At 38.2% G+C, this 27,596-nt stretch overlaps 1 protein-coding gene across 2 annotated transcripts; it reads left to right on the top strand.

The window, feature by feature from the left end:
* Positions 1-2,115: 2,115 nt before the first annotated feature.
* Positions 2,116-18,518, top strand: MMH-1 (MUTM homolog-1). Of its 2 annotated transcripts, none has more exons than XM_088958629.1 (10): positions 2,116-2,764; positions 2,858-2,909; positions 3,743-3,800; positions 7,391-7,459; positions 7,877-8,002; positions 14,245-14,295; positions 16,859-16,936; positions 17,203-17,305; positions 17,816-17,850; positions 17,932-18,518. In XM_088958629.1, exons 1-10 carry the CDS (start codon positions 2,536-2,538, stop codon positions 18,292-18,294), a joined length of 1,164 nt encoding a protein of 387 aa, XP_088814755.1. In that variant the 5' UTR covers positions 2,116-2,535; the 3' UTR covers positions 18,295-18,518. The 2 variants fall into 2 exon arrangements, with proteins under 2 accessions (XP_088814755.1, XP_088814756.1); XM_088958630.1 differs by lacking the exon at positions 17,203-17,305 and adding an exon at positions 17,047-17,146.
* The last annotated feature ends 9,078 nt before the right edge of the window (positions 18,519-27,596 follow it).

Here is a 27,596-nt window from a genome sequence, read left to right as displayed (position 1 = left end):
TTTTTTTATAATTAAAAAATAAGTAAATAATTAATTATATTTTATCATTTGATCATAATGATTGAATATATTATAATTCTATGGATGATCTATCATATCCACAAAGCAATTGAAATTTCTTGTTTAATAAATACTTTTTGAATATACTATATAATGTTTATTTATTTTTTATAATTTTTGGAAATGAATAATAAATAATAATTATTTAAATAATAAATAATTATTAATTATGTTTTCACATAGAAATTGTGCCAATGCAAGTTTTATGGTTTCATAGGAGAGTTGGGTTTTCCCATCCCATAAAACATTAAAACTTAAGAATTATAATTTATAAATTATCGTTAAGCATATGATTTTTATTGAAATTATATTTAATTGTAATATATTTATTCATAAAACCATTAAAATATATTAATTTAATGTATATACACCTATTGAGGCCTTATAGTTAGTGTTGTTTATGTATTTTTATGATTTATTGAAGTATATGTATTGTTTTCAAGTGTATCTATGCATATTTTAGTTTTTCTCCATACACATGCATATCCAAGGCGTATCCCAATAAGCCTCTTAAAATTTCATTTCTGATACACTTGGCATATTCCAATACTTTGAACCTTGGCAACACCCTTCCAATTTACGAAATCTACCCTATCTCTTAAAAGATTGTCTTAATAGGTGTTTGGCATAAATGTCGTTGTTCTAGAGATGTTCTCAAAGAAAATGGTGCTATATGCATAAGGGTCTATTGCATCGTTTTCTCAAAAAAATGGCTATTTTTTTTGTTTGGCATCGATTTTGCCACATAGCTGTTTTTTGGGAAAACAACATTGGTTTTGTTTGGTGCCAATGTTATAACCATTTTTAGCATTTATCTCCATTATCCAACACCCAAGGGGATGCCACATCATTGCACCGTTGGCAGCAATAAGCTATTTTTTTTTAAAACATTGTATTTGGCATTTCTTCAGACCACACTTTCCCAATTTTAAAGGCATAGTCTAGAACAACGTTTTTTTTTTCCTGAAAAACAATACTAAATAAAATGTCGTTTTCTAAAGCACACTATTTTTCCCTAACGTGGCACCGCTATAGTGTTGTTTTCTCAAATGCATCGATGTCAAACATCGCCTTAGGGGTGGCAACGAGCTAAGCTCTTCACGAGCTACTCAAGCTCATCTCGTGAAGAGCTCAGCTCAGCTCGGGTTCAAGCCCAATTCATATTCTCAATTAAGAAACGAGTTGAGCTCGAACCTACTAGAGCTTGGCTCGTGAGGTTCACGAGCCAGCTCGGATATATATACATATATAATAAAATTATAGAAAATAATATACATAATAAAAATATTATAATTTTGAAATTTTAAATATAAAAAAATATATTTTTATATATAATTTTTGAATTTAATAAAACATTTTTTCTTAGAAATCGAGCTAGTTTCGAGCCGAGCTCAAACTTATGAGTTTTTGACTCAAGGTAAGCTAAAGCTTACAAGTTTTTGACTTGAGCTGAGCTCAAGCTTATGAATTTTTGGCTCAAGCCGAGCTCGAGCTTAAGAATATAGTTTGTTCTCAAGCTCGAGCTTGAGCCTTATAGAACAGTCTTGAGCTGAGCTCGGGCCTTGTACTATTTGGCTTGACTCGAATCCACCCCTAGCTTAATAGGCCGATTGGTAGGGGGGACCTAGGGAGCCATGACCCCCCTATGGCTCGGAATGTAAAATTTCCCCTCTCCCCATTGTCCACCTCAACGGTTGACCCCCCACTCCATCTATATTTCATTTAGTTGGCCCCTCTTATCCAAATTTTTTGGATCCACCCCTGCCATTTGGCGTATCTTTCCAACAATCATCAACCGTAAACAACTTTTAGCAATATTCTCGAATACTTGGATTAATCCCCTCGAATTAAGGTGATCCAACATTTGATCCGATTACAAACCGAGATTTTCACTTGAGATGCACATGTTGATTTATCGGATGGACTTCATTTTGGACTGGATAATGATCCAGTCCATCATCTGCCGCATTGTTAGTTCATAGGGAGTTCGGCTTCGGTCAGGGACTTTGAGCATTTTATGTGTAATTTATTTGATGGGAGAATATTTCAAATGGAGGGTTGCAAAAGGCGGTTGGAACTTGTAACGGTATGGGCACGGGCTCTGACGGAATCCGATCTCGTTCATGGGTTGGAAGCTTGGATGGAAAGTATTTCTATACAAGAGAGTGGGGTGCAGCGTTGTCATTGTCATGGACCGTGAAGTGGGGGACCGGATCCGGATGGCTGATCATACGGCCCTGGAATCTTGACGGTTTCGGTACCTGATCGTTAGTGACTGTGCGGTGTGCCCCAGCGTAAGAATGAATAACGATCACGAAGCAAGTGTATCTGAATTCTGATCTGCAGTAGGACCATTCAACTTGATGCTTCACGCAATACTTTATCATTTCCCTGCCCTTTTGCTATGTATTCCTTCTTTCACTCGCCAAAGTTGCAGACAAGTAAAAAGCGCGCGAAAAGATTGTTCACGACACCATGCCTGAGCTTCCAGAAGTAGAAGCAGCGAGGAGGGCAGTTGAGGAGAATTGTTTGGGCAAAAAGATTAAAAGGTCGATTATTGCAGACGACACCAAGGTTATAGATGGCGTCTCTCCTTCCGACTTCCAAGCGTCTCTCCTTGGCAAGACCATCGTTGCTGCTCGGAGAAAGGGCAAAAACATGTGGCTTGAGCTTGATTCTCCTCCATTTCCTTCATTCCAGTTTGGTGAGTTTTAAGTGTAAACCTTAAAACATACTTTTGGACTGTTCCAGAGCGTTGGCTAGGGTTTAATGAAGAAAATGTTCTGTGGTGTTTCAGGAATGGCGGGTGCTATTTATATTAAGGGAGTAGCAGTTACTAAATACAAGAGGTAAGTGTCTAATAGGCGAAACCGATGTACCAGAAATCATGACAACCCTCGTATGTATTTCTTTGTGGCCCCGGTTCTCTTTTCGATCTCATTAGCAATTTGGTCTCATTAGTTCCCACTAATCACTACCTGAGCCTGGACCTCTTTTGTCCTCAAATGTATATATTTTTGCCATAATGGAATCATGACAAGTCTAACTGGACTGAAAGAGGCAATGGGCAAGACCCATCTGATTGTTTATGATTATGCATAGACATACTTGGATGTGTACCGCCAGAACAATTGCTATAACTTCTACATAGTTATGTTTGATACATAGTATACCATTTCTGGAACACTTTTCTCTTTTAGGGTGAAACAATTGTAAATAGAAGGAGACTTTAAGGTGGAAGTTGGCTGGCTGGCAAACCAAGACACTATTAATTGGACCTATAGAGAAGCTATTCAAAGATTCAAATGGCTAATATCCAATATGACTGTAAGGATTCAGTGGAAAAGGAGGCCAACTAATGTGATAGCTGACTACTTAGCTAAGCAAGGGGTGCATAGGCAGCATTTGTTTTGGGATTAATTGCAATCAATCTGTGGCTGCATTTTGTGCCTTTTCTATAGAAGACTCATTGTATTATCTTATGATTTGATTTTAATAAATTTTTCTTCATCGATAAAAAAAATGTAAATACATTATGTTGTAGGAGCTTTATTCTTCTGCTTTTAGTTCATCATGAACAACTGACAGAAATCATTGGTTATGCTTGTTTTAATTTTCTCATACATTTTTTTTTTCACTCTTGACTATTAGTTGTCACAATGTAGCTCAATGGTTCTAACAGGTCTGCAGTGAGTGATTCCGATGAATGGCCTTCCAAATATTCAAAGTTTTTTATAGAAGTAAGAGTTACTACTATTTCAATGGTCTTTTAAATACCATTAATGTGTATTAATGACCTCTTTGATGTAAGTTATTACACTTTCATGTAACTATCTTGGTTTGCTTGACAATTGACATGTTAGATTTTAAAGTGACCTATATATGCAAAATAGCTTAAACATTAAAATGACATCAGTAGGACATTGAAGAGGAGACTCAGAAACCAACTTAAATCAGTGTTTTAAAAGCGCAAGGCACAAGGGCCAATTTGTGCCTGAGGCGCAACGCGCAAGGTGAGTACACAAAAAAAGCTAAAAAATAAAAAAGAAGTCAGAAAATTCAAAAAAATGCTAAAAAATAAAAGAAATGCAAAAAATTCAAAAAATATTAAACATAATGTTAATAAAAAAATATAAACATAAGTTTTAAAAAACCTATTATCTAAAATTAAAATACATAAACATAACATGTAAAGCGTATTCAAATGAACATTTAAAAATAAAAACAAACATATAAAGCATTTTCAAGCATGTAAAACCCACAATCACTTTTTCTCCTTAATTGCATTGCTTCAAGTAGCTAATGTGATGTAAAACGTATTGCATTCTTGATTCTATGAGTTGCCTTTGTACCACACTCCTCGAGGCAAGTCCGAACAAGTCTATGTTAGGGTCTGAAATTCTTATTTCTCACATAAAAAATAATGATTTTATAACTTTCATTGCCTTTTAAGAAGATATTTTATTGCAATGAATGAATGAACACCATTAGCAAATGGGGGAAAAACAACAAAAAATCGCAAAAATTTAAAAAGGCGCATGCCTGGGCTGAGGCGCAAGGCGCATCAAGCACACCAGGCGTGTGCCTTTTGAAAGGGGTGCGCCTAGGACCTGGGCGAGGTGCATACCCCAAAGTGCACATTGACTTAAATAACTTAGGAAGCAAGATTTTCAAGGGTGAAAAGGACAAGTGGACCATATGATAATGCCAAAGAAAGATCTATGCTTTATTACAAGGACTCTCAGATTGACCCACAAGACCTGTTGTATTATACTATTATTCACCTCCAAACCAGCAACAACATCCAAGATGTAGAGACCATAGATCACACACCCCTTACCAATTGTTATCCTGTAAGTCAAATCCTGAAAAACATAGAAGTAAAAAAAAGGCCATTGCAGTTCAAAGATTGGGTAATACGACTAACAAATAAAAGGTTGGTAAGGAATCTTGGAACATGATAAACAGAATGAAGGTCAACACTATTTTGTAAAGATATAGTGCCTTGACCAGCAATGATGGTGTCAGAACCATCTGTTAGCCTTACTCTATCTCTACCAAAGAGTAAACGATATACTGAAAACATATTTGGCTTACCAGTCATGTGATTAGTTGTCCCAGAATCAATGATCCAAGGGGTTGAGGATGACGGAGAATCCTTCCATACTCTTCTAGCTGATCACGCAAAGCATTTAGCATTCCCTCCTTAGAGTTAGAACTTGTGGAGATGCTCTCTTGAGATGAGGCACTAGAAATAACATTAACCGAACTAGACTTCTTCCCAGGATGTTGTGTGTGATTGCTTCTTTTTGGAAATATTGGAAGTTCTTCGGCTTGCCAACAAGATCCAACAGGTCTTTTTGGTATGTTGAAACCTAGCACAATGAGAACACCTCGATTTATCTTTGTCCACTTTAGTCTTCTTCACCATGTCACCACTCTTCTTACTTCTACCACCTCCCTTGGCCAAGAAAACAACCTGTTGCTCCTCCTTTGGAGGGTTCATGGCTATCCCCCTACTTTCCTCAGACTGAACAAGAGGATACACTTCCTGAATGGAGGGGAGCTCCTTATTGCCTAATATCTGAACATGAATGGGCTCATAACTAGTGTTAAGACTTGATAGGAAAGCAAACACCAGCCGTTGATTTACATGTTTTCTATAGTCTTTAGCATCCAACTCATTCCTCCAAGCAATGGTTTGATAATAGTCATCTTTCCACATTGAGGTGTGGGTAGAATGGTACGGGGACAGACTTTTCTCCCCCTGTTTACAAGTGGACGATTCTACTTGAAGCTGATATATATGAGCATAGTGCCTCTGCTCAGAATAAGTAGCCTTAGCCTCCTTTGCTGTATCAGCCCACATGAAGTTTTTCCTCTAACTAGGCTGTATAGAGGTCAAGAGTCAAACATAAAGCAAATAAGTGTCTTGGTCCCACTCATTACGTGCTGAACCAGCTTCCTTTGGTTGAGAAACGTCCCCAGATAAATATCCAAGTTTTCCTCCTGAACCAACATACAGTTTAACACTCCTTTTTTTGATGAATAGAGTTTAACATTCTTTAACCACTCCAAATAATTCAGTCCACTAAGAACAGTAATAGCAACAAGTAGACCCCAACTCTCAGCACCTGACTTAACATATTTTGATTTCCAGACACCTCTGAAACAACTGAGTTTTCAGTAGCCATAGCCCAAAGCAAGCCAAGGAACAGTCACATCAAGAACCACCCACTTACACCAACTAGCAGTACCAAAAAAAGAAGGAAGAGCAGTGCTGTTCCTCTGTTTACAGCCTCAATAAACATTGCCACACCAAATACTTAAGGTACAATACACTTCTAACAACTTATCACAAGTACTTCTTTCGAGAAGATAGAAACATCAGTAAACAACCAACTCCAAACATCACCAGGCCAAAAAAGGAAAGAAGCAGCCCCAACAGTTGATCTCACAGACCATACAACTCTGAATGAACAATGTTCTGAGTGAAGGAAGACTTCTTGAACACCCAACGCAACAGATCACCTAATCAGAAATTTTGTAAGAGATCCATAAAACTAGGCACAACCTAAAGTCAATTGGATCTCAGACCACACGACAGCGAAAAACTGAGGGCTACCTCTCCACAAACTCAAAACCCCATCACAAGTTAAGGGAGAAACACCCAAATAATCATCTACGACCAAGAGAAAAAAAAAGAAAAGCAAAAAAAAAAAACTCCTTACCAGATCAAATCCTTTCCAGATTTGGTAAGTTTCAGTCCTTTCCAGAGAGAACAGAGAAGGAGAAGAGGAAGAAAGATCCACTTGAGCCTCAAACTCTTTGAAACCTGCTCTGTTACCATCTAGAATGGAAGAGGGAGAAGAGAGGAGAGAAACAGCGGAGAAAAGAAGAGAATATCTCACTGACTTACATAATAAAGAGGGGAATTACAAGAGTACCCCTAATTACAACTTAATAGAAAAAGAGACACTAATAACAGTCCTAACACCACTACCAACAACAAATTGACTTGCCTGTATTACTTACTTCTGCCCTTCCTTATTTTTGAGCATCTGCCATGTTGTACTTATTTTTTAGAGTCTGACTATGATACTGAAAAGGCATAATACCTAAAAAATGGATAACCAATCAACTGGCACTGGTACCATAAAAGTGGTAATCAATCAGCTTGTATTCGTTACTGGTAAAAAAAACAACTGGTATTCATCAAAATTCATAGGGGTATTCTGATTGGTTAAAGTTCTACTCTTATGGCATCATATAAATGGGCTTTTCTTTAATTGATTTTCGTAACAAAAGTTCGATATTTTGTTGCCTGCAGCTAGATGATGGTTTAGAGCTCTCCTTCACTGATAAAAGGCGTTTTGCAAAAGTTCGCTTGCTAAAAGATGTATCACTTTTCCCTAAGCACATTTTTCCCCTCCCCCCCCCCATGTTTCCACCTTTTTAGACTATGCAGGAATTAGCCTTAGTTTGGATTGGCTGGTCAAACCAGTAAACCTGGGAATGGTCTCCTAGCAGGTCAAATTAGCCCAAGCAACCAGATTCACATTATAATCATGTTGACCTGGTAAACCTGTTTGCTTATCGATTTGATCGATCCTCCTGGGGGTTGATGCAACTGACATAGGCATATTAGGCTGGTTGAATTAAAACAATTTTGTTTCTACAAATAATTATGCCATAAGGTTTATCAGATTTCCATTGGCCTGATTCCGACCTGTTCCCCCTCCTGGCCTGGCCTTCTGTTCTGATTTACTTTTGGCAAATTTTCCTTAATATTGTGCTGATGATTGTGTTCTTGTAGCCGGCTTCTGTGCCCCCAATATCTGAACTTGGTCCAGATGCATTGTTGGAGCCTATGACAGTGGATGAGTTTGTTGACTCCTTAAGCAAGAAGAAGATTACAATCAAGGCTCTATTGCTTGATCAGGTTAGACATGCTTTGCATGGTTCCAAGGTACTTGTGTGATGCGATGTTGTTCTTGCTAAATAATGCAGAAGCATTTTTAAAAAGTTCCAAGTAGTCGATGTAGGAAGTGTTTTTTGTGGATCCTATTTGCTGTTGTAGGCATTGACAGCTTGAGCTATAACATGATGCTTTCTTTCAAATCCAAGTGAATAATGCTAATATTTAAACTTGATATTGTTTGTTTTCTGGTTGGTGTTATCTTGATAGTTTGCTATTTGTATCTGTTAATTTCGTTTTCCTTTTTTTTAATGAGACCTGACTGAGATCATTGTGTAGTTCTGAATTCTGTTTTCTTTTTTTTTTTTTTTCCCTATTGACCTTAGGATTTTGCATTTTTCATCTGCCACATACATCTTCATACAGTAGTACAATACATTTGCTTAAAGCAAGTTCGAGAATGAGAAGCAAGGACAAAGGGGGGCCAATAGGATTCCGTTGTTTTGTGGATTTTTTCTGCTGAAATGTAACCAGAAAAAAAAGGGTTAGGTTATGTGGTAGATGTCAGCTTAAAAAGTGGGGTGCTTGTTATGTATGTATATAAACCATTTTTTTTATTACCATCTAATAAAATTTACATTACCAATAAAAAAATGAAAAATGAAAAAAATCAAGGACAAAGAAGATAAAGAGACAAAGATACATCATTTTCCAACAGAAAAACCCAAATAAATGTGTTAAGGGCCCGCGAATAGGATCTTGTCACAGGTCGGTCAACGGGGAAAACCTCTTGTTTCTCCTTGTTCCTCCCTTTTCTTGAGGTACCTATCTTGGTGCCTTAATGGTGATTGTTCAAGAGATCACCGACTCTCCTCTACTCTGTCTTGACTGAGAAATTCGATGCCTTTATTGAATATCATTAGCTCTTTTAAATAGGAGACTACAAGAAGATAAGAATTCTACTTTTTGGAGGACTCCCTACTGATCTATACTACTGAATTTAGATAAGAACCCATAACAGATAAGACTTCCTACTAATCCATAGACTCTCTACTGATCTATACTACTGAAAACGGATAAGATAGACATTGAATTAGATAAGATGAGAACACTAAGGTGAGAACACTGAATTAGATAAGGTGAGAACTGAATTAGATAAGATGAGAACACCCTTTACTGCTGTTGTCAGCGGCGATACTGCTTCCCAATAAAAGCGTCCATAACATTACTCCCCTCCCGGACTAAGAGCTTGTCCTCAAGCTCGAATCCAAGAAATGTGTCTTGAAACTCAGTCAAAGGGATCTAGGTAGCTTCGGCCAATGGTAAGCTGGCCCATTCCACCAGGACTTCAAGAACACCTCGATTAATTTTGGAGTGAACAATAGTTCGAGGTTGGGGAATGAGTTTGCCGTCCTTCAAGGGTGGTAAGGGGGGAACACTGTCAGGAGGAATACTCAGAAACAGCTTGAGCAAGGAAATGTGGAAGACATCATGGAGCCTACTGTGCTCTGGCAGTTCCAGCTGGTATGCAACCATACCAATTCGCCGTAAAACCTTGAAAGGTCCATAAAACTTGGGAGCTAATTTAGGAGCAGCCTTGTGGCTCAAGGAGCGTTGTCGATAAGGCTGAAGATTCAACCAAACAAACTTCCCAGGTTCAAATGATAGTTCTCGATGATGCTTGTCATAGGCATGCTTCATGCGTAGTTGTGCCTGCTGTAAGCGAAGAGAAACTTCAACCAAAAGGGCATCTTGCTCTTGTAGGGAACGATCAATCTCCTTCAAACGAGTAGAACCAGGTTCATAGGACAACAAACGAGGAGGTTCACGGCCATAGACGACCCGAAAAGGTGTCATTCCTAGGGAAGAATGATAGGCAGTGTTATAGCAGTACTCGGCCCAAGGAAGCTAATCAACCCACCGTTGCGGTTGATCCCCAACAAAACAACGGGGATACATTTCGATCATTCGGTTCACCACCTCAGTTTGACCATCTGATTGAGGATGATAAGCGGAAGAAAGAGCTAAAGTGGTACCATGTAACCGAAACAATTCCCTCTAGAAGATACTAGTAAAAACCGGGTCTCTGTCGTAGACAATCGATTCCGGTAATCCGTGTAAACGGAAAATGTGGGTGAAAAAGACATGGGCGACAGAAGTAGCACTGTACGGATATAACAGAGGAATGAAATGGGCATACTTAGAGAAGCGGTCCACCACCACGTAAAGAACCGATTTTCCCCCAACCTTGGGTAGTCCCTCTATGAAATCCATGGAGATATCGGCCCATATCTGTGTCGGGATCGAAAGGGGCTGAAGAAGGCCAGCGGGATGCAGATTTTCCCATTTGTGTTGTTGACAAGTAGAGCAGTTTTGGATAAAGTCCCTAATAGAAGCCTTCATACCTTGCCAATGGAAATCTGCTTAGACGCGATATAGTGTCTTCTGAATGCCTTCATTGGTGGAGTTGTGAATACCGGAGATGATGGAGGGAATTGGAGGGGAATCGGCTGGAAGATGCACCCGGCCTTTATACATCACAAGCCCGTCTTGAAGGGACCAATTGGGGTCGGCAGTTCCGGTCTGAATTTGTTGAACAAGGGTCATCCACTCCGTTGATTGTGGCACCGCCTTCTTGATGTCGTCTAATAAGGTGACTCGGGGTCGTGAAATCCCACAAAGAAGCATAGTGTCCTCGTCACACCTAGACAATGCATCCACGGTGTGATTTAAAGATCCCGCCTTGTAATCGACCCGAAAATCAAACCCAAGCAGCTTGCTAATCCAATGTTGTTGGGGAGAAGTGGTAAGATGCTGCTCCAACAAGTACTTGAGGCTATAGTGATCAGTTTTGACAACGAATGACCTTCCCCATTAGTACGGACGCCAGTGTTGGACTGTTCTAGCTAACCCGATCAATTCATGCTCATAGGCTGGCAATTTTAAATGACGATTAGCAAGTTTACGGCTGAAGAAGGCAATCAGGTGCCCTTGTTGCTGTAGTACGACACCAATCCCTATGCTGGATGCATCGCACTCAACTGTAAACTCGAGATCAAAGTTTGGTAATTGCAGAACTGGAGTGGTGGAGAGGGCATCCCTTAAACTTGCAAAAGCCGTATCGGCTGCGTCGTCCCAATGAAAGGCATTCTTCTTCAGTAGGTTAGTTAATGGGGCAGCCAACAAGCCATAATTCTGTACAAATTTGCGGTAGTATCTCGTCAAACTGAGGAAACTGCGGAGGGCCTTGGCGGAATTGGGCTTGGGCCATTCCTTGATTGCTTGAATTTTGGAACTGTCCACCGTTACACCTTGCCCGTTAATGACATGACCCAAGTAAAGAACCTGGCGCTCCCCAAAGGAGCACTTGGACCGTTTAAGGAAGAGCTTGTGTTGGCGCAGGAGCTCAAAAACAATCCTCAGATGATGCACATGTTCTATCCAAGTTTTACTGTAGGCTAAAATGTCGTCAAAGAACACTAAAACAAATTTGCGAAGGTGGGACTGAAATACCTCATTCATCAAAGACTGGAATGTGGATGGGGCGTTTGTGAGACCGAACGGCATAACTAAAAACTCAAAGTGGCCATGATGAGTTTTGAAGGCAGTCTTCTCAATGTCTTCGCAAGCCATTCGGAACTGAAAGTATCCCGACCTTAGGTCTAGTTTGGAGAAATACTGGGCACCATGAAGTTCATCCAACAACTCGTCCACAATGGGAATAGGGAATTTATCCTTGATAGTCCGGTTATTGAGTTCTCTGTAGTCAATACAAAATCTCCAAGTGCCATCCCGCTTTGCCACCAACAGGACTAGCGAGGAGAAAGGAGAACGGCTAAGGCGGATGATCCCTTGCTTCATCATTTCAGCACATTGCTTCTCAATCTCGTCTTTCTGCAGATATGGGTAGCGATAAGGTCGGACGGAGACTGGTTCAGATCCCGTCACCAGAGGGATCTGGTGATCGCAAGCTCGGGAAGGAGGAAGTCCCTTGGGTTCTTGGAACACGTCTGAAAAATCGGCAAGGAGCCTTTCCATGGTTGCTGCCTGCGTCATTTCACCTTGGAGCACATGTACCTGTGGGTTTTTAGCCTTTACCACGTTACCCTGCCAAGTGACTTGCTTCCCGTTTAAGCGGAATGTCATCGATAGGGCGCTGAAATCCCATAGGATTGGGCCCAGGGTGATCAACCACTTTACCCCAAGAACTATATCAAATCCATCCAAGGATAGCACAAACAAATCAGCAAAGAAAGATTCAGAATTGATCTGTATTTGGACGTCCTTACAGATGCTCGGGCTGTGTACTCTTTCACCGTTTGCTACGGCTACCTGTAGTCATGGTTTGACTTCCATTGGCAGCTTCAGCTGGAGGGCAGCTTGCTCGCTTACAAAATTGTGTGTGCTTCCTGAATCAATGAGGATCAGTACTGGTTTTCCCGCTACTCGTGCTTGCAACTGCATAGTTTGAGAGGTTTTTATTCCTGTGATTGCGTGGAGATAAATCTTGGGTTCTAACGAAGAGGGTACATCCTCGTCCTCCTCTTGCTCATCCACCAGGAGGCAGAAGAGTCTTTTGCACTTGTGTCCCGCCGAATAGAGATCGTCACAGTTGAAGCACTGTCCCCTCGCCCAACGTTCTGCCATCTCAGCCCTAGACAAGCGCTTAATGGGGGGTGCCACCACGCTGCTTCCCACACTAGCCGATCTGGAAACGTTGCTCGTATGTGACTTCTGTTCTCGACTGGCTGCAGAAGATGGGGCCGTACCGAGTGTTTTTGGGGGTACCCATGTTGTCGGAGGCCGCCCCAACTGAAGGTTACGTGGCTGAGTTGCAGCTTGCGCTCAAAAGCACGAGCCAGATTCATAGCCGTAACCAGGTTGGGGGGATTTTGCATCTCCACATCCACTCTCAAGGTTTCGACTAACCCTGCGGTGAACATGTCAACCTGCTGGTCTGGTCGTACCGATGATTCTCTTGCAAGGAGGGTCTGAAACTGGCACTGGTATTCAGCCACCGTTCCGGTCTGTTTGAGGTTGATTAATTCGCCTAATGGGTTGCTTGTTAATGGGGGCCCAAATCTGAGTAGGTAGTAGGATTTGAATTGGGTCCAATTGAGCCCGGGTTTCTCCTTCTCTAATCTATAAAACCAGAGCTGTGCCTCCTCCGTTATGTGGAATGCAGGCAAGCTTACCTTGTCTCTGTCCTCCTCTGTCCGTTGGTTGCGGAAGAACTGCTCACATCTGTACAGCCATCCCAACGGATCTCCAGCACCATTATAGGAAGGGAACTCCAGCCTGCTGTATTTGGGAACGATCGCGGCTCCCTAGGCGACGACCTGCCGCTCGCCGGACGATTCTGCCGTGTCTGGTCGGCGGCTGTTTGTGGTTGCAGCCCCTTCTGGATTCCTCTCCTTGCTAGAAAAATAGAGCTCCATCATGCACCTTAATTCTCGGACGTCTTCCTTGATCTCGCGCTCCTCCGTGTTGTTTCCCACGAGCTTGTGCTCTAGTCCCACGAGCTTGTGCTCTGATACCAAATTGTTAAGGGCCTGCAAATAGGATCTCATCACAGGTCGGTCAACGGGGAAAACGTCTTGTTTCCCCTTGTTCCTCCCTTTTCTTGAGGTACCTATCTTGGTGCCTTAATGGTGATTGTTCAAGAGATCACCAACTCTCCTCTACTCTGTCTTGACTGAGAAATTCGATGCCTTTATTGAATATCATTAGCTCCTTTAGATAGGAGATTACAAGAAGATAAGAATCCTACTTTTTGGAGGACTCCCTACTGATCTATACTACTGAATTTAGATAAGAACCCATAACAGATAAGACTCCCTACTAATCCATAGACTCCCTACTGATCTATACTACTGAACAGATAAGATAGACACTGAATTAGATAAGATGAGAACACTAAGGTGAGAACACTAAGGTGAGAACACTGAATTAGATAAGATGAGAACACCCTTTACTGCTGTTGTCGGCGGCGATACTGCTTCCCAATAAAAGCGTCCATAACAAAATGCCAAATCAACTAGGACCTGTGAACCCCAATAAGTAGTAAAGTTTTCTCCATATGACGGGATACCTTAGAAGATCTACTTTTAACTGCCTTGTGGGAATTATCTAAGATTACCCAGGACCAATAAAGGAGACTTCTGTCTAGTTCTTAGTGAAAAATGCGCTTCATTCTTATATGATTCTGAATGTTGTTTTGATTTTTCTTTGTGTAAATGATGGTTTTAACTGATCTCCACTTGCAGAGTTACATTTCAGGAATTGGCAATTGGATTGCAGATGAAGTTCTTTATCAGGTCAGTGTAATCTTTCTGTATAGTTGCATCCATTTTTCCTCTTCTTATCAGTAACAAAAAAGATTTTATCAATGTATAGAAATGTTTGTACAGCAGAGTGCCAAGTATCCCTTCTTAGTTAGCCAGCCTCTGCTAGTTGCGCAATCCATTACATTATATTGACTTTAAGTTACAAGTTTCCACCCAATGATACTATTCGCTGATATATCTGATTTCTGTAGACCCCTTGTTTTGCTAGCCATTGGCAAAGTTATTATTTGTATATTATTTTCAATCCATGACTAACTTCTTCGTGTCTATATTTCCAAGACCCTGCATAATTCTTTCTAATCCATCTCAGTAATTACTTGTGAGTTGCCTTCTACCAATATATCTCTGAAACTCAGTGACTGTGCCATCCTTGGGCCATGTTAGTACTGCCCATAATTCTGCCAGAACTTAGTTGCCTATGGCAACATCCACTTGCCCTGAGAAAATAGCTAAAATGTTCCTTTCCCAATCTCTAAACACTCTCCCTTCTCCTGAAAGACTTTTTTCCTCCTATTATTTTATTTTTACATTTACAATATTTGTTTTCTGTGGTCCCATTTACATGGAAATTCATTTTCTGTGTAATATCTTTGCTACCTCAAATACTCCACCTAGTTTAATATCTTTTCATACAACTGGATAATCTTGTCAAATATTTTTATGCTATGGGGTTTCTCATTTGCAATATGTAATACAATATTTTAGACTTTCAAGAAAATGCTTACAATTACAGATTCATTTACGCGGTTAACTGACGACATGACATAATGTAAAAACTGTTTTCATTATCATCATCATTAAAATTGCCAATGACAATGAAAAAAATTAAAATGGTCAAAGATTTATCATAACAATTTGGTATCAGCTCCATGAATCATTTCGTCCTTTCAACTTGATGCATAACCCATCTCTTATATTAAAGCCTAAGTTTTCAGATCTTTCCTTATTACTTCAACCATGTTATATTTACCCTTACCCCACTTCAACCATGTTATATTTGCCCTTCCCTACATGGTTTGGCCCTTCTCTTGCATCAAGTAACCTATTCTCCCTAATTGCCATCGTCGGTCTTTGCTGTAAATGGCCAAGCATTATTAGTTGTAATCCTCTTGGGCTACCATAAATTAACTCAAATATAGCTTTCATTTTGTCCCTCATTTATCTATCTTAAGGTCCTTGTGCTGGCTTTAGTCATTCTACTGCTGTGCTGTGTGCATTCTAGTTGCAGGTCTACAGTAAAGTAGAATTACCATAAAAGGTCTGAATAAACAGACTGTATGGTGGAGTGGGATTCGTGTAGCCAATTCCAACAGTTGGGATAAGACCTAATTCAATAGCATTAAGTTTTGTTTGACCTGTTTTAGATGAATGATGAGCTATGGCTGTTAGTTTGATCACATCCTTAAGTTATCAAGAAATATAATTTGATAATTTGGCCTATTTTATTTGCATTAGTTTTTTGATCCTTAACTTTATCATTGTATTAACCTAGCTTCCAACATGTTATCAAATCATTAGGGAGCTTTGTTTGTCAGAGAATACCTTTTGTCTTGATGACCTGGTACACATTAGGAGTACTATGCTAGTATGCAGTTTGTATAAGCTTAAATATCCATATGTATGTCATATTTTCTGGGTAGTGAGAACTTCATTAAACAAAGACGTCTGGTTCCCAACAGCCAGGGTAAATCTCAACAGAGTTTAGTCATTCTGGAGCCATGCCCACAGCAAACCAATCCATTCTACTAATGGTGGAGACCCTTAGCTGTTATGTGAGCGGCAGCATTTATAAACCTACTAATAAAAGAAATTTCAGCTTAAACAGAATTCCTAAGTAAACCTACAAAAGTTATTGACCAAGAAACTGTCCTTGACAGGAGCACCAGTGCTTTTATCTTTTGGACTTGAAAGAAAGAGTGCAAGTTAGTTGCTCTCTGGAACAATCTAGATAAGCAATGGTAATATGGAAGTTCTGCATCTTTTGCTACAAGAGAGATGAGGAGATCCATTATGGACAGCTTGGCTAGTGGAGTATAGAGGTGTAAGTTCTCCTGAACTGTATTATTTTAGGTGATGTTTGAAATTCTGTCCTGTGGTGTTGGTCCATCCACTTGGAAGCTCCTGGTTTATCTTTATATCTTAAATGTTAGAGGTGTAAGTCCTCCTGAGCTGTATTATTTTAGGCGGTGTTTGAAATTCTGTCCTGTGGGGTTGATCCTTCTGCATGGGAGCTCCTGATTATCTTTGCATCTTAAATGTGCTTTTTGCTTCTTGCTGATTCTATAGTTCTGTTACTTACAACTTAGACAGAATCATCCAGAGATGTAGGTATCTAATATTAGATCACTCCTCCCAATCCAATGCTTGACCAAACTGTCTATCATTAAGCTTAGCTAGTCATCCATTTGAATGGCTGTTCATTCTGGAAACTAGGGCTCTAGCTTCTCTAATATGATGTTGCAATAACGGGGGAGCATCTTCCTGGTCATTAAATGAATGTGTACATGGATAACCTTTAATTGCTTCCTTGCAGGCAAGGATTCATCCATTGCAAATTGCTTCCAGCTTGTCAAGGGAGAGCTGCAAATCTTTGCACAAGTGCATCAAAGAGGTAGGCCAGTGTTTCTTATTAGATTGTTCACATGCAGTTGTAGAAATTTCTTATGCAGAGCAGGATTTCTATTTGATATTTATAGCAAATATAGAGGACAATACTTGTAGGTCATTCATTATGCGGTAGAAGTTGATGCCGATTGCAGCCACTTTCCAATTGAATGGTTGTTTCACTTCCGCTGGGGGAAAAAGTCTGGAAAAGTAAATGGTAAGATAGTTCTGGTATATGTATAATTTTGACAAGTAAATCCATTTATGTTACAGGTAATTGAAAAAGCACTGGAGGTTGGAGCAGATAGTAGTCAGTTTCCTAGTAATTGGATTTTTCATTCCCGTGAAAAGAAACATGGCAAAACATTTGTCGATGGTTTGGCTCTTCACTTTGTGTGGTTGTATTGGAAGTGCTAGTTCTTTTATTGTTCTCTTCTCCATATGTTTGCAATTTCTGAACAGTTCTTTCATGATTTGTGGCATCAAGATATCTGATGTCTGATTAGGAATTCTTGGAATTATAGTTCCACTAGATGGAGAGTTAATTATATCTGAAATGACCTTGACACATGAACATTTCAAATTGCTTTCTCTAACCATGAATAATGTTCCGGTTAATTATAGCTTAGATGATTCCTGGTCTTCCAAGAAGTTCTTGTTGATCAATTATGTAGCATTTCACTACAAAAATGCAAGAAGATGAAAAGATTTATTGTAACATTCTCTGTATAGTTTGTTTTTTTGATAGATCTCTGTATAGTTTGGTTAAGTCTTGGAATATGTCACTTTTTTTTGTTGATTGCCTCATGAATGTAGTTTGTTCATTATTATTTCCACATGTTTCAAGGAGAGTATTAAGTATTTTGAGTTTTCTGTCTGATGGCAGGTAAGAAAATTGATTTCATAATTGCAGGTGGAAGGGTATTTCATTCTAGAACCTTGCCTCTGTATTTGTCCTTGTACTCAAACCAATTGATTTAGTGAGATAATTCTTGTTTTCAGACAACAGCCTATGTACCTGAGTTACAAAAGCTGACGGGAACCAAATCGGGGAAAGAACCCAATAAACCAAGAAAACAATCTTCCAAGGGATATGAAGATGAAGATGGTGATAAAGAGCCAGTAAATGAGGAAAACACAGGACGAGCCAAAGCAAAGAAAAACCAGAACACAACTAAAGGTGCAGCGAGGAAGTCTCGTGCAAAAAGTAATTCCGAGGAAAATGACAGTGGTGAAGATGGAGATGGTGGCAAAGAAGATAAACCAGTCAAGATGGCCAAGAGAAGACAAACAAAGACAGAAGAGGCATCAAAGAAGCTTAAAACCAGTCAGAAAAGCACTCAGTCAAGGAAGGTGAAAAAGTAAGATGTCCTTGTGATAATTATTAAGGTTAACTGGGAATCTGGAATTTTGTCATATAAGTTCGATTTTAGGTCTGGATGATCCCAAATCCTGTATGAGAGAGAAGATTGGCTGGTTGTACAGCTAGTTCACTCGTTGATCCAAAACCCTTAATATAAGTTTCTTTTGGACAGATCATGGCCTAACAGGTCGTATCCTGTACCTGATCATTGTCCAGTATTGCTCCAGTGCCTGATTACAATTTCAGTTATTTCCATATAACGTTGCCAGTCTCTTTTTTATATTAATATATTAGTGTATGTTATACGTGTATACGTATAATAATCAGAATGGGAGAAACTCATCATTGTTTTTTATAGGCCGAATTTTAGATTTGATTGTCATGAAATTAGCAGCTTCATATTCTTCTGCCCATCGTAGAACAGGCTTAATGGACTCATGATATGGGACCGAAGTCTAAGAAGGGTGAGATTAAGCCCAGGCTCAAAAGGAAAAAAAGTGCATTAAGCCCATGCTTCATGGGCCTTTATTTCCCTGTCAACTCACAATTGGTTTTCTACAAGTCTGTGAATCCAACCAATTTCTTGTGCCCATCGTAGAACAGGCTTAATGGACTCATGATATGGGACCGAAGTCTAAGAAGGGTGAGATTAAGCCCAGGCTCAAAAGGAAAAAAAGTGCATTAAGCCCATGCTTCATGGGCCTTTATTTCCCTGTCAACTCACAATTGGTTTTCTACAAGTCTGTGAATCCAACCAATTTCTTGTGCCTGAAGTGGAGTGGAAGAAAATTTAAATCAAACAAACCATCGAGTTGAGCCCAAGGACCACAAATTTCAGTACATTCCATTAAGCCCAATTAGATGGCTATCAACTCAAGTGGACGTGGACCCCACATGATTTATGCTGCTTTTGGCATGGACTTATCTCCTCTTTTTTGTAGTTAAAAACTCAGTGTTCATAGGAGAATTTTAACTGCAAAAAGGAAAGTCCTTAAAATAAGGAATGCCAAATGCAGACTTAGATTTGGTTCTTTTGTTTGTTTAGATAGATAACCAAATCTTTGATTGAATTCTAAGTATATGCTAAGCAATGGGGTGAATCCTCAAGATTTAGTTTAATGCTTTAAATATATATATATATATATATATATATATATTTTTTTTTTTTTGGGGGGGGGCTTCCGGTTGCAAGTAATTTTGGCTCTTTATAAAATGAGCTGTGGTAGAGAAATCAGAAAAGAATCAGCTGATCCGCAACCGCAAGTAACAGAAGCTTGAGCTTTCAGAGGACTCCGATTGCCTAAAGCCTAAAGATCTGAATCTCTATCGCATCTGTATTTGAAGGAGAGACACGTATAAGAATAAGATTACTTATCTTCATACAATTATTGCAGACTGCAGAGAGATTCTGCTTGGGTTCCATCACTACTCTAATGTATCCTACATCCCATGTGCAAGCAATCGTGAGGCCCATACCGTTGCGCAATTTGGCAGTAATGTTCTAAGGCTGTTTTTGGTTGCAGTGCAATTCTTGTCTAATTTTGTAAATGGGAGGTAAAAAATGCAAATTCTTGTTTAATTTTGTTTTGGATTTTATTTTATTTTGCTTTATGTTTTAATTTACTTCATCTGTACTGTAACCAAACAAAATAAGGGCGCGTTTGATAATACTTTTCAAACGTCTAATGTTTGAGAAAAGCTTGCTTTTCTGACACCAGACCCGTTTGATGATGTGTTTGAAAAATGACATGAATTTCGTTTTCAGATCTGAAATTCAAAGCATGTGGCCCGACTCTTAATGCTCTCATACGCATTTTAGAGCTAGTAAAAAGCCAAAACTATCCCCTCCAACATTTTTGAAATGGCATGATGATGCCCCTGATTTCCCCTTAACAAAAAAAACCTAGCCCATTTTTGTTTTAGATGCAAAAGAAATCTCTGCTCATGAAGGTTGATCCAGGTATGGCCGCAAAACCTTCTTTTTTATCAAAAGTTGGATTCCTGATCGTAAATCTTCATTTTTTCAGGGGTTATAGTTGCACTAGACGCCTAGCGAAGGTATCTTTCTTCTTCTTCTTTCCTATTTACAATTGTTTGATTTGTTTGGTTTGTTTACGTTTAACTATTGAATCTCTTAAGTTTGTTAATAATCATATGCAAACTGCAGATTATTTGATTTGTTTATTGAATCTCTTAACTGTTGAGAAAACATCAATGCTTTGTTTATTGAATCGTCTTGACTCCTCTTCTTTTCCCATGTCCCTATCTAGTAGTGTGGTTATGGACCAACTCAGTCCATTACATTGTTAGTCTTATAAAATTAAGGAATTCTTTTCTTTTCTTTTAATCAGTCATAATTTCAGTATAAGAACATTTGGGTTTCTATAATTTGTGTTGTATCTTTTTGCAATATCAAATTAAGACATTTTGTGTTATTTTTAATTTTAACTTTGTTATTTTTTTAATTATTAATTATTATTAAGTATCAACCACTTTAATATTGTTTATTAGTCATCAGTTATTTTTAATAATTTTAATCGTGTTATTTATTATTTTTTATTCGTATTATTTCAATATTATTTCGAATTATTTGATATGAAATAGTGCAAGTTGAACTCAAAATTATCAAATAGTTTGTTCTAGGGGTAAAATTGTAAAATCAAGGAACTTCAAATGCTAAAGGGTTGATCCAACACAAACAACCTTATATATTCAGAGCCTCTAAAAAGTAGAAAAGCATCATAGCTCTTTTCAGATTTCAGACACTTAATATATTTTTAACTTTTAAGATTTCAGATTTATCCACGCTACCTAAGCCAAAATTTGAAACAAAAATATGTTAGAATTTACACTCAAATCATTTGCATTGCCATGATTTTGCATCAGTACAAATTTGTTTGCATTGCAACCAAACACAACCTAAGGCTCAGTTTTGAAGGGGTACAAATACATACAAAATAATACAAAGTACAAGGCTTTGCACTCTACATATTTGTATTTGTACTCCTTCCAAGGTGAGCCTAAAGCTTTCTCATGGTCTATCACTCCTGACGGTTTGTTTTGTTTGCGGTTAGAACTTGGAATTGAATCAAAATCCTTTGGAATCATAATTCGAATAGTCTATTCCCATAGCCTATTTGATTCAAACATGAATCAAAATTGAAAGCAACTGGAATGGAATCTCATTTCTAAGGGAAGGGTAGGGAATGTCTATTTCCTCAAATAGGAGAATGCTATTCCACTGGGAATGGGAATGAGATTTCGATTCTGCCCAGATAGTTGGGCCATTTTAATTCCCGAGAACCAAACAGGCCCCAAGTTTTTCAGGTCTGTATTTTTGGATAATTTGGTGAATTGAATGAATTGGCCTAAGGGTTTCTTTAAAAAAAAAGTTGTTTCCAATTCTGCCCATAGTTTTATTGTGGCCATATATTTGAATAGGGTTGGATTCATATCGGATCCAGCATTCCATCCAACTTTTCAAAATCCTAAATCCAAAATATTGGGCTCAGATTACCAAATCATCTCCTTAACTTCTTGATCTCTCATATTATATATATATATATATATATATATATATATATAACTTAATTTAATCTCTTACATTAAATAATAAAAAATGGGTGTTAATAAAAAATAACAAGCATAGATGAGTAAAAAAAATCAGAATACCAAGTCGTACTTGGTACGAGGGGTCATGCCTAGTTAATATCTATATGTATGCAAGGAAGTGCGAGTTCAAACAGGCAATAGGAAGTTGTGCCAATGGGCCCTGTGTGCATTTTATCACCAACCCCACTAAGTCACTAACCCATGTTATTTTTGAGAACGAGTAATTCATACTTGTATTAAAGTATATAATAACTAGTGAAAATTCATCGAAATTATAAGGGGTTATCATTGGTTGAACTCTTTTTGGTGCCATAGATTTTCCCTTCCTAAAAAAACAAAAACTTTCAGCAATCAGATACCCCCCTCACATGAACTTTCAATTTTGATGAATTTTGATTGGTTACCGTCTGCCCTAATATATAAGTGTAAGAGATCTGCACAGGTAAATTATAGTTTTATAGGGCTCATCATTGAAATTCTTTCTAACAGAAATATTAAAATTCCCAAAAAAAAAAGGTGGAATCATCAAAATTTTCCTCTCCATCTCTCTCTACCTTTTCCCCTTCCCCTTTTTTCTCTTGTCATTTTCCTGTTGCTATCACTTTCTAACTATGGAAGAAGAGTTGCTAGCCTACTCTCTTTCACCCTGACAGCACAATCCATGTCCCTAACCCATCCCTTATTCCCTTTAGAAACAAGCCCAGAGGAGACACTAGGAGTAGGTGAAGCTGTCAAAGTGAAATAAACCAAAGTTTCAGCCACACTGATTTGAATTTGAACATGGAATCCATCAATATTTCAAGATGGAGTCAGTGAGTTCAAAGTAATTTTTATTCTTGCCAAGATTCTCAGGGAAAAAAAGCAAAAGAATACAAACCAGCAGTCAGTTGCCAGTTCTGTAAATGCCAAGCATACGGAAGTGGACAAAGGCATCTGGTTGTCTTTTAATTTATGTGGTTAGGTGATTTAGGGTTTGCATCTGTCCATGACTGACTCTATCCTTGCCAATGTCACCTATGACTTGATGATGGGTGATATTTAGATGTTTGGCAATTAAAAAAAGGTAAATTATAGACTATTACCTTATACTTTGAGGGGGTGTTTTTTTTTCGGATTTTGAGAAGGGGGAAAGTTGGTTAATATGATTTTCATTTTCATTGACCAAGAATCTATGTTTTTTTTTTCAGATTTATGTTGGGATAGGGAAAGTTTATTTTTCTGGGTATTATTTATTTATACCCATCTCCTAGATGGATAAATAACTTTTCCACCTAAGGGAAAAATTGCCAACACTTGAATGAGACAAAAATATATTTTCTAATAATGAATTTTTATGGATAAAATGGTCATTGCCATATTTACATAACAAATAAAAGAGCATGAGTAAATGTACTTACCCAAATAAATGTTTTCCAGAAAAATTTGCCCAAATAACTGGATAAACAACTTACCGAAAAGTGAATCAGACCTTAGTGATTTCCCTCCAAACTTTCATTTGCGACAAAAATTTATCGAACTTTTAGACTCAATCTACCATGTACTAAAAACATTTTCCAATGATAAATGTGAGATATATTCGCATGTGGGGGGTCCCTTCTGTGGGGGCGTTCATGCGAATTCCTTGAATTAGGATCAAATGGGTATCCCACGTTTGGTACGTTTCAAATAAACCGGCTCATAGAAAATGAGCACGCCTTTGATATATTTTACGATTTATAGGACTCAAGTTTGAGTCCAACGCCCACCATTAGGATCCCGAGGAGAAGATCGGATCGGGAAGGTACAGACCGTAAACACACTGAATAAAAAGTGGGCTCATTGCAAGTGAGATCTGCTACTCACAAAGACACCACCTACTCTTAGGACACCACAGCCACACATCCCCCCACATCTCCCCATAATGATAAGTGTGGATAACATTATCAATGTGCAGTTGTAGTGTTTTGTGGTTAAGTGTGGATAACATTTTCGTAGGTAGCAGATTTAAGTGTAGTTCAGAGGAATTCGAGTTTTATCCTCACATTGCTTACATCCTTTATAATCGTGTATTGAGAATATTATCTAATGCATAGCAAATTTTGTGAGGATGAAATCTGAATATGGCAAAGAAATATTAAGGGGCAAGTGTCAATACACTAATTATGTGCTTACAGTTATCTCCAGGACTGGACCTACCAGAACTGGGAGTAGGGCTGTAATAGGATCGGATTCAGCAAAATTGGCATCCGATTGGACTACTAAAAACCTGCATCTGAATCCGATCCGATTTGAAGACCTCTTTGGATTCGAATTCGAATCCTAATATACTCATATTGAATTTGAATTTAATCCGACTCTACTTTAATTTTTAAAATACTAGAAAAAATAAAAATTGAATTACTTTTCAACTTTAAATATAATTATATAAAATTAATAAATATTACAATATTAATTGGATTTGGATTTAAATCAAATCAGATGGGTCAAAGCCAAATCCAATTCGATTACCTAAATGCATCATCCAAATTTGATAAAATAAAACAGGCATCGAATTTTTGGGTATCATTGCCAAGTCAGGAGTTCACATGTACCGAATATAGAGAGTGCATTTGCCAATCGCCCATCTCTCTACCTGCCAAAAAAGAATTACCAACCACAATCAAAACAAACAGACCATAGAATAGAATAAAGGACACCACGAATATAAATTAGCATCCGAAAGAAGCTGCTTAGCAAATTCGCCCTCCCAAAACCCTTTTTTCTGTGCTCCACAAAAGGCATACATGTATTATTATTTTCTTGTTTGGCTGGCTGCTTTTACTTTCTCTCTTTCTCTTTTTTTACGTAACAGTGTAAAAAGCATAGTTGACTTTTCCGAATTCAATGGACTCAGGACATCCACGTGGTGGAATGGTGAGCGTGGTGATAATGGCTGGCACTTGCTAGTGTCTGCAAGTGGGCTTTTGATAGTAAAGATTCCAGCACTTGCAGAAAAAGCCCATGGGTCTGTAGCCCAGGAACACCGAGCAACTGAACAAAACAAAAATTATAGAGTCTGGACTCTAATTAAGCCGTTAGGTTCTTACCGAAATGGCTGAAGAGCTGAATCAAGTCTATTAAAGGCTTAAATCTCTGTTGCCCAAGCATCAATCCAGAGAAGTGACGGCCTAATGGGCTTGCCCTTTGGAATTGTCTGGGCTCTGTGGACGGTGGACATCGAAAAGCAGGCCAATGGGGCCGCCGGGCGCGCATGGAATTGGACCCAGTTCCGCTAAAGTTCAAACAAAAGAAACACTGCTGTTTGTTTGGTCAGTACGGCCAAATGGTGCATGATGAATGTCTCTGAATTGCTTCCGATCGCGGCAGAGTAGTAGATGAAGCTGAATTTTATTACCAACCCAATTCCCAATTCCGGGAATAATGATTATCACCCAAGCAAAAGCACAATGGATTTTCAAATGACTCCCTTGATTTTGTCCTTTGTGAGTTGTTGACTTATTTTGGAGTTTGTAGGTTGTTTGGTTTCAAATTTCATTGCCATTTTCTACCTTTTTTTTCATTTTAAAAAATGAGAAAAATGATTAAATGTTTATTGATGTTTTTTAACGATTAGATGCTATTAGATATCACGTAAGTTAAACAGAGAAAAATACATAGATATTGAAGGAAATTTCCCTCGACAGATACCTTTCACACAAACCAAGGCAACTATTTATTAAATAAACAATTTAACTAAACATTGTTTCAGGAGAAACACCTATGTGGCATTGAATTGGTGTCATTTTTCAGATAAACGACAACGGAACGAACACCATTATGGTAGCATTTGTAAAAGCGCCACATTATTTGACTCCACACGGCATTCAGATTATCCACCAGCCAGTAATGGAGTAACTGAGATGGGTGAAGTCTCCTTTCCAATGTTTTCATACTTGGAGCGGAATAGAAACCGTTTTCATGCTACCCTAGAGTTTTCGATGGGTCGGGTCTATCCAATAGAAGTGAACTGAATTATATTGTTCAGGTTCCAATTTTATGTCCCGATTATAAATGGATTCGGACTGGTCATTAAAGATATCAAATTAAAATAATTCCCAATTAGCCCGATTAATCGATTCGGTTCTAGCTCTGGTTTGTGACTGAGTGTCTGAGTCTACATGGTTGTCATCTCAGTTAGGGGACTGAATCCACCCTGTCCCATACCACACCTGGCCCATTGACAACTCGTAGCTTCATACTTATATTTCACAATTAACACCACTAGATGGGCTATAAACTATGTACACCAAACTAGACAATCTATCACTAATAAACACAACAGTATTCCATATATATGGGCCCACATAATACCCATACCTTATGCGTATGGAACCAAACATGGGCGAATCTGAGGACTGAGGACCTCCCATTTAGGAATCATGCATGCATGATAAATGCACATTCAAGTTTTTATCTGGTGAATGCAAGTTTGGTGGGTAGGTGGCATTGTGATTAAACCTAGTTATACTTAGTTATTTACTGCATCAATTATTATATTATTCATTGATAAGGTACTTGCATATGAGATGGCAACAGCTAGACTGGAATAGATTTAGTGCTCCTGATCTCCAATAAATTGGACTAGATTCCCAAACATTCCCATTCAAGTATTGAATTAAAGCTGATTCAAGTATAAGCAGTGATTCCTCAACCAGTTCTCCACTGAATAATAAAGACTTTCAAATACTGCACTAAATTGATTGATTCGAAAGCAAAATAACTCCTATCAGATATCTCTTAAATGAGTTTGGTATAATCAATTGTTGGGAACTTGAATATGGGATGTAATGTAATGGAGATAGTCAGGGGCGCTGCAGAGAATTTGAATTCACTAAGGTTGTATTTGCTCTGAAGTAAAATGTAGGGAAAAGAAAGGAAAGGAAGGGAAATATGTAAAAAAACGAACCTTGTATAGACTTTCTGCCTTTACCATCCTTTCCCTACCTTTTCCTTTAAACCAAATATAACCTAAATTAAATTTGTTGGACACAAGAAGGAAACCAAAACTTTAGTTTGTTAGTCTCTCAATAAAACTACAATTATTCTAATAGATTGGAACGTAAGAGCTGCAACACTGCCTATGCAGCTTTAACAATACACCTTTAATGATTCAATCCCAAAATAGGCTCTATTTGGTTGCAATGCAATGTCATTTGCACTGGTACAAATGTATGGGAGCACAAATTCTTATTCACGTTTGCTTTCTCTCTCTCTCTCTCTCCTTACTTCATTTGTATTGCAAACAAACACCCCCTATAATTTACAACCAATCTACTCAATCTACCTTCTGTTTTAAATTGTTCGTCTTGCCATCTATAAATGGTCATGTGACTACTTATATAGAGTGAAAAATGTTTAAGGGCATGACGTTGTTTATTTCAAAAATACCCCAAACACTTTAAATAGAAAGTATGGCTAATTAAACAAAGTGATTGTCTATGTTTTCTGTTTTTATTTTTCTTTTGATTAAATTTGTTTTAATGTATGTTAAGATCAGAACCATCATTTTCCACTTTCATCTAATAAAAAGTTAATTAAGTAAATAGGTTGCAAACAATATGGGTATTTTAGTAAAATACAAACAATAGATAAGCTTTTAGTAAATCTATAAAACTACAGGGGTGTTTTAATAAATGACCCTGAAAAACAACATTCAAACTCACTTGCAAACTAG

Source organism: Nelumbo lutea, chromosome 8 (genome assembly GCF_056320005.1).
Source record: "Nelumbo lutea isolate HS-2025 chromosome 8, American lotus-T2T, whole genome shotgun sequence".
NCBI lineage: Eukaryota > Viridiplantae > Streptophyta > Magnoliopsida > Proteales > Nelumbonaceae > Nelumbo > Nelumbo lutea.
Note: the sequence above shows the minus strand (reverse complement) of the source record. Positions and strands in the feature narration are given on the sequence as shown.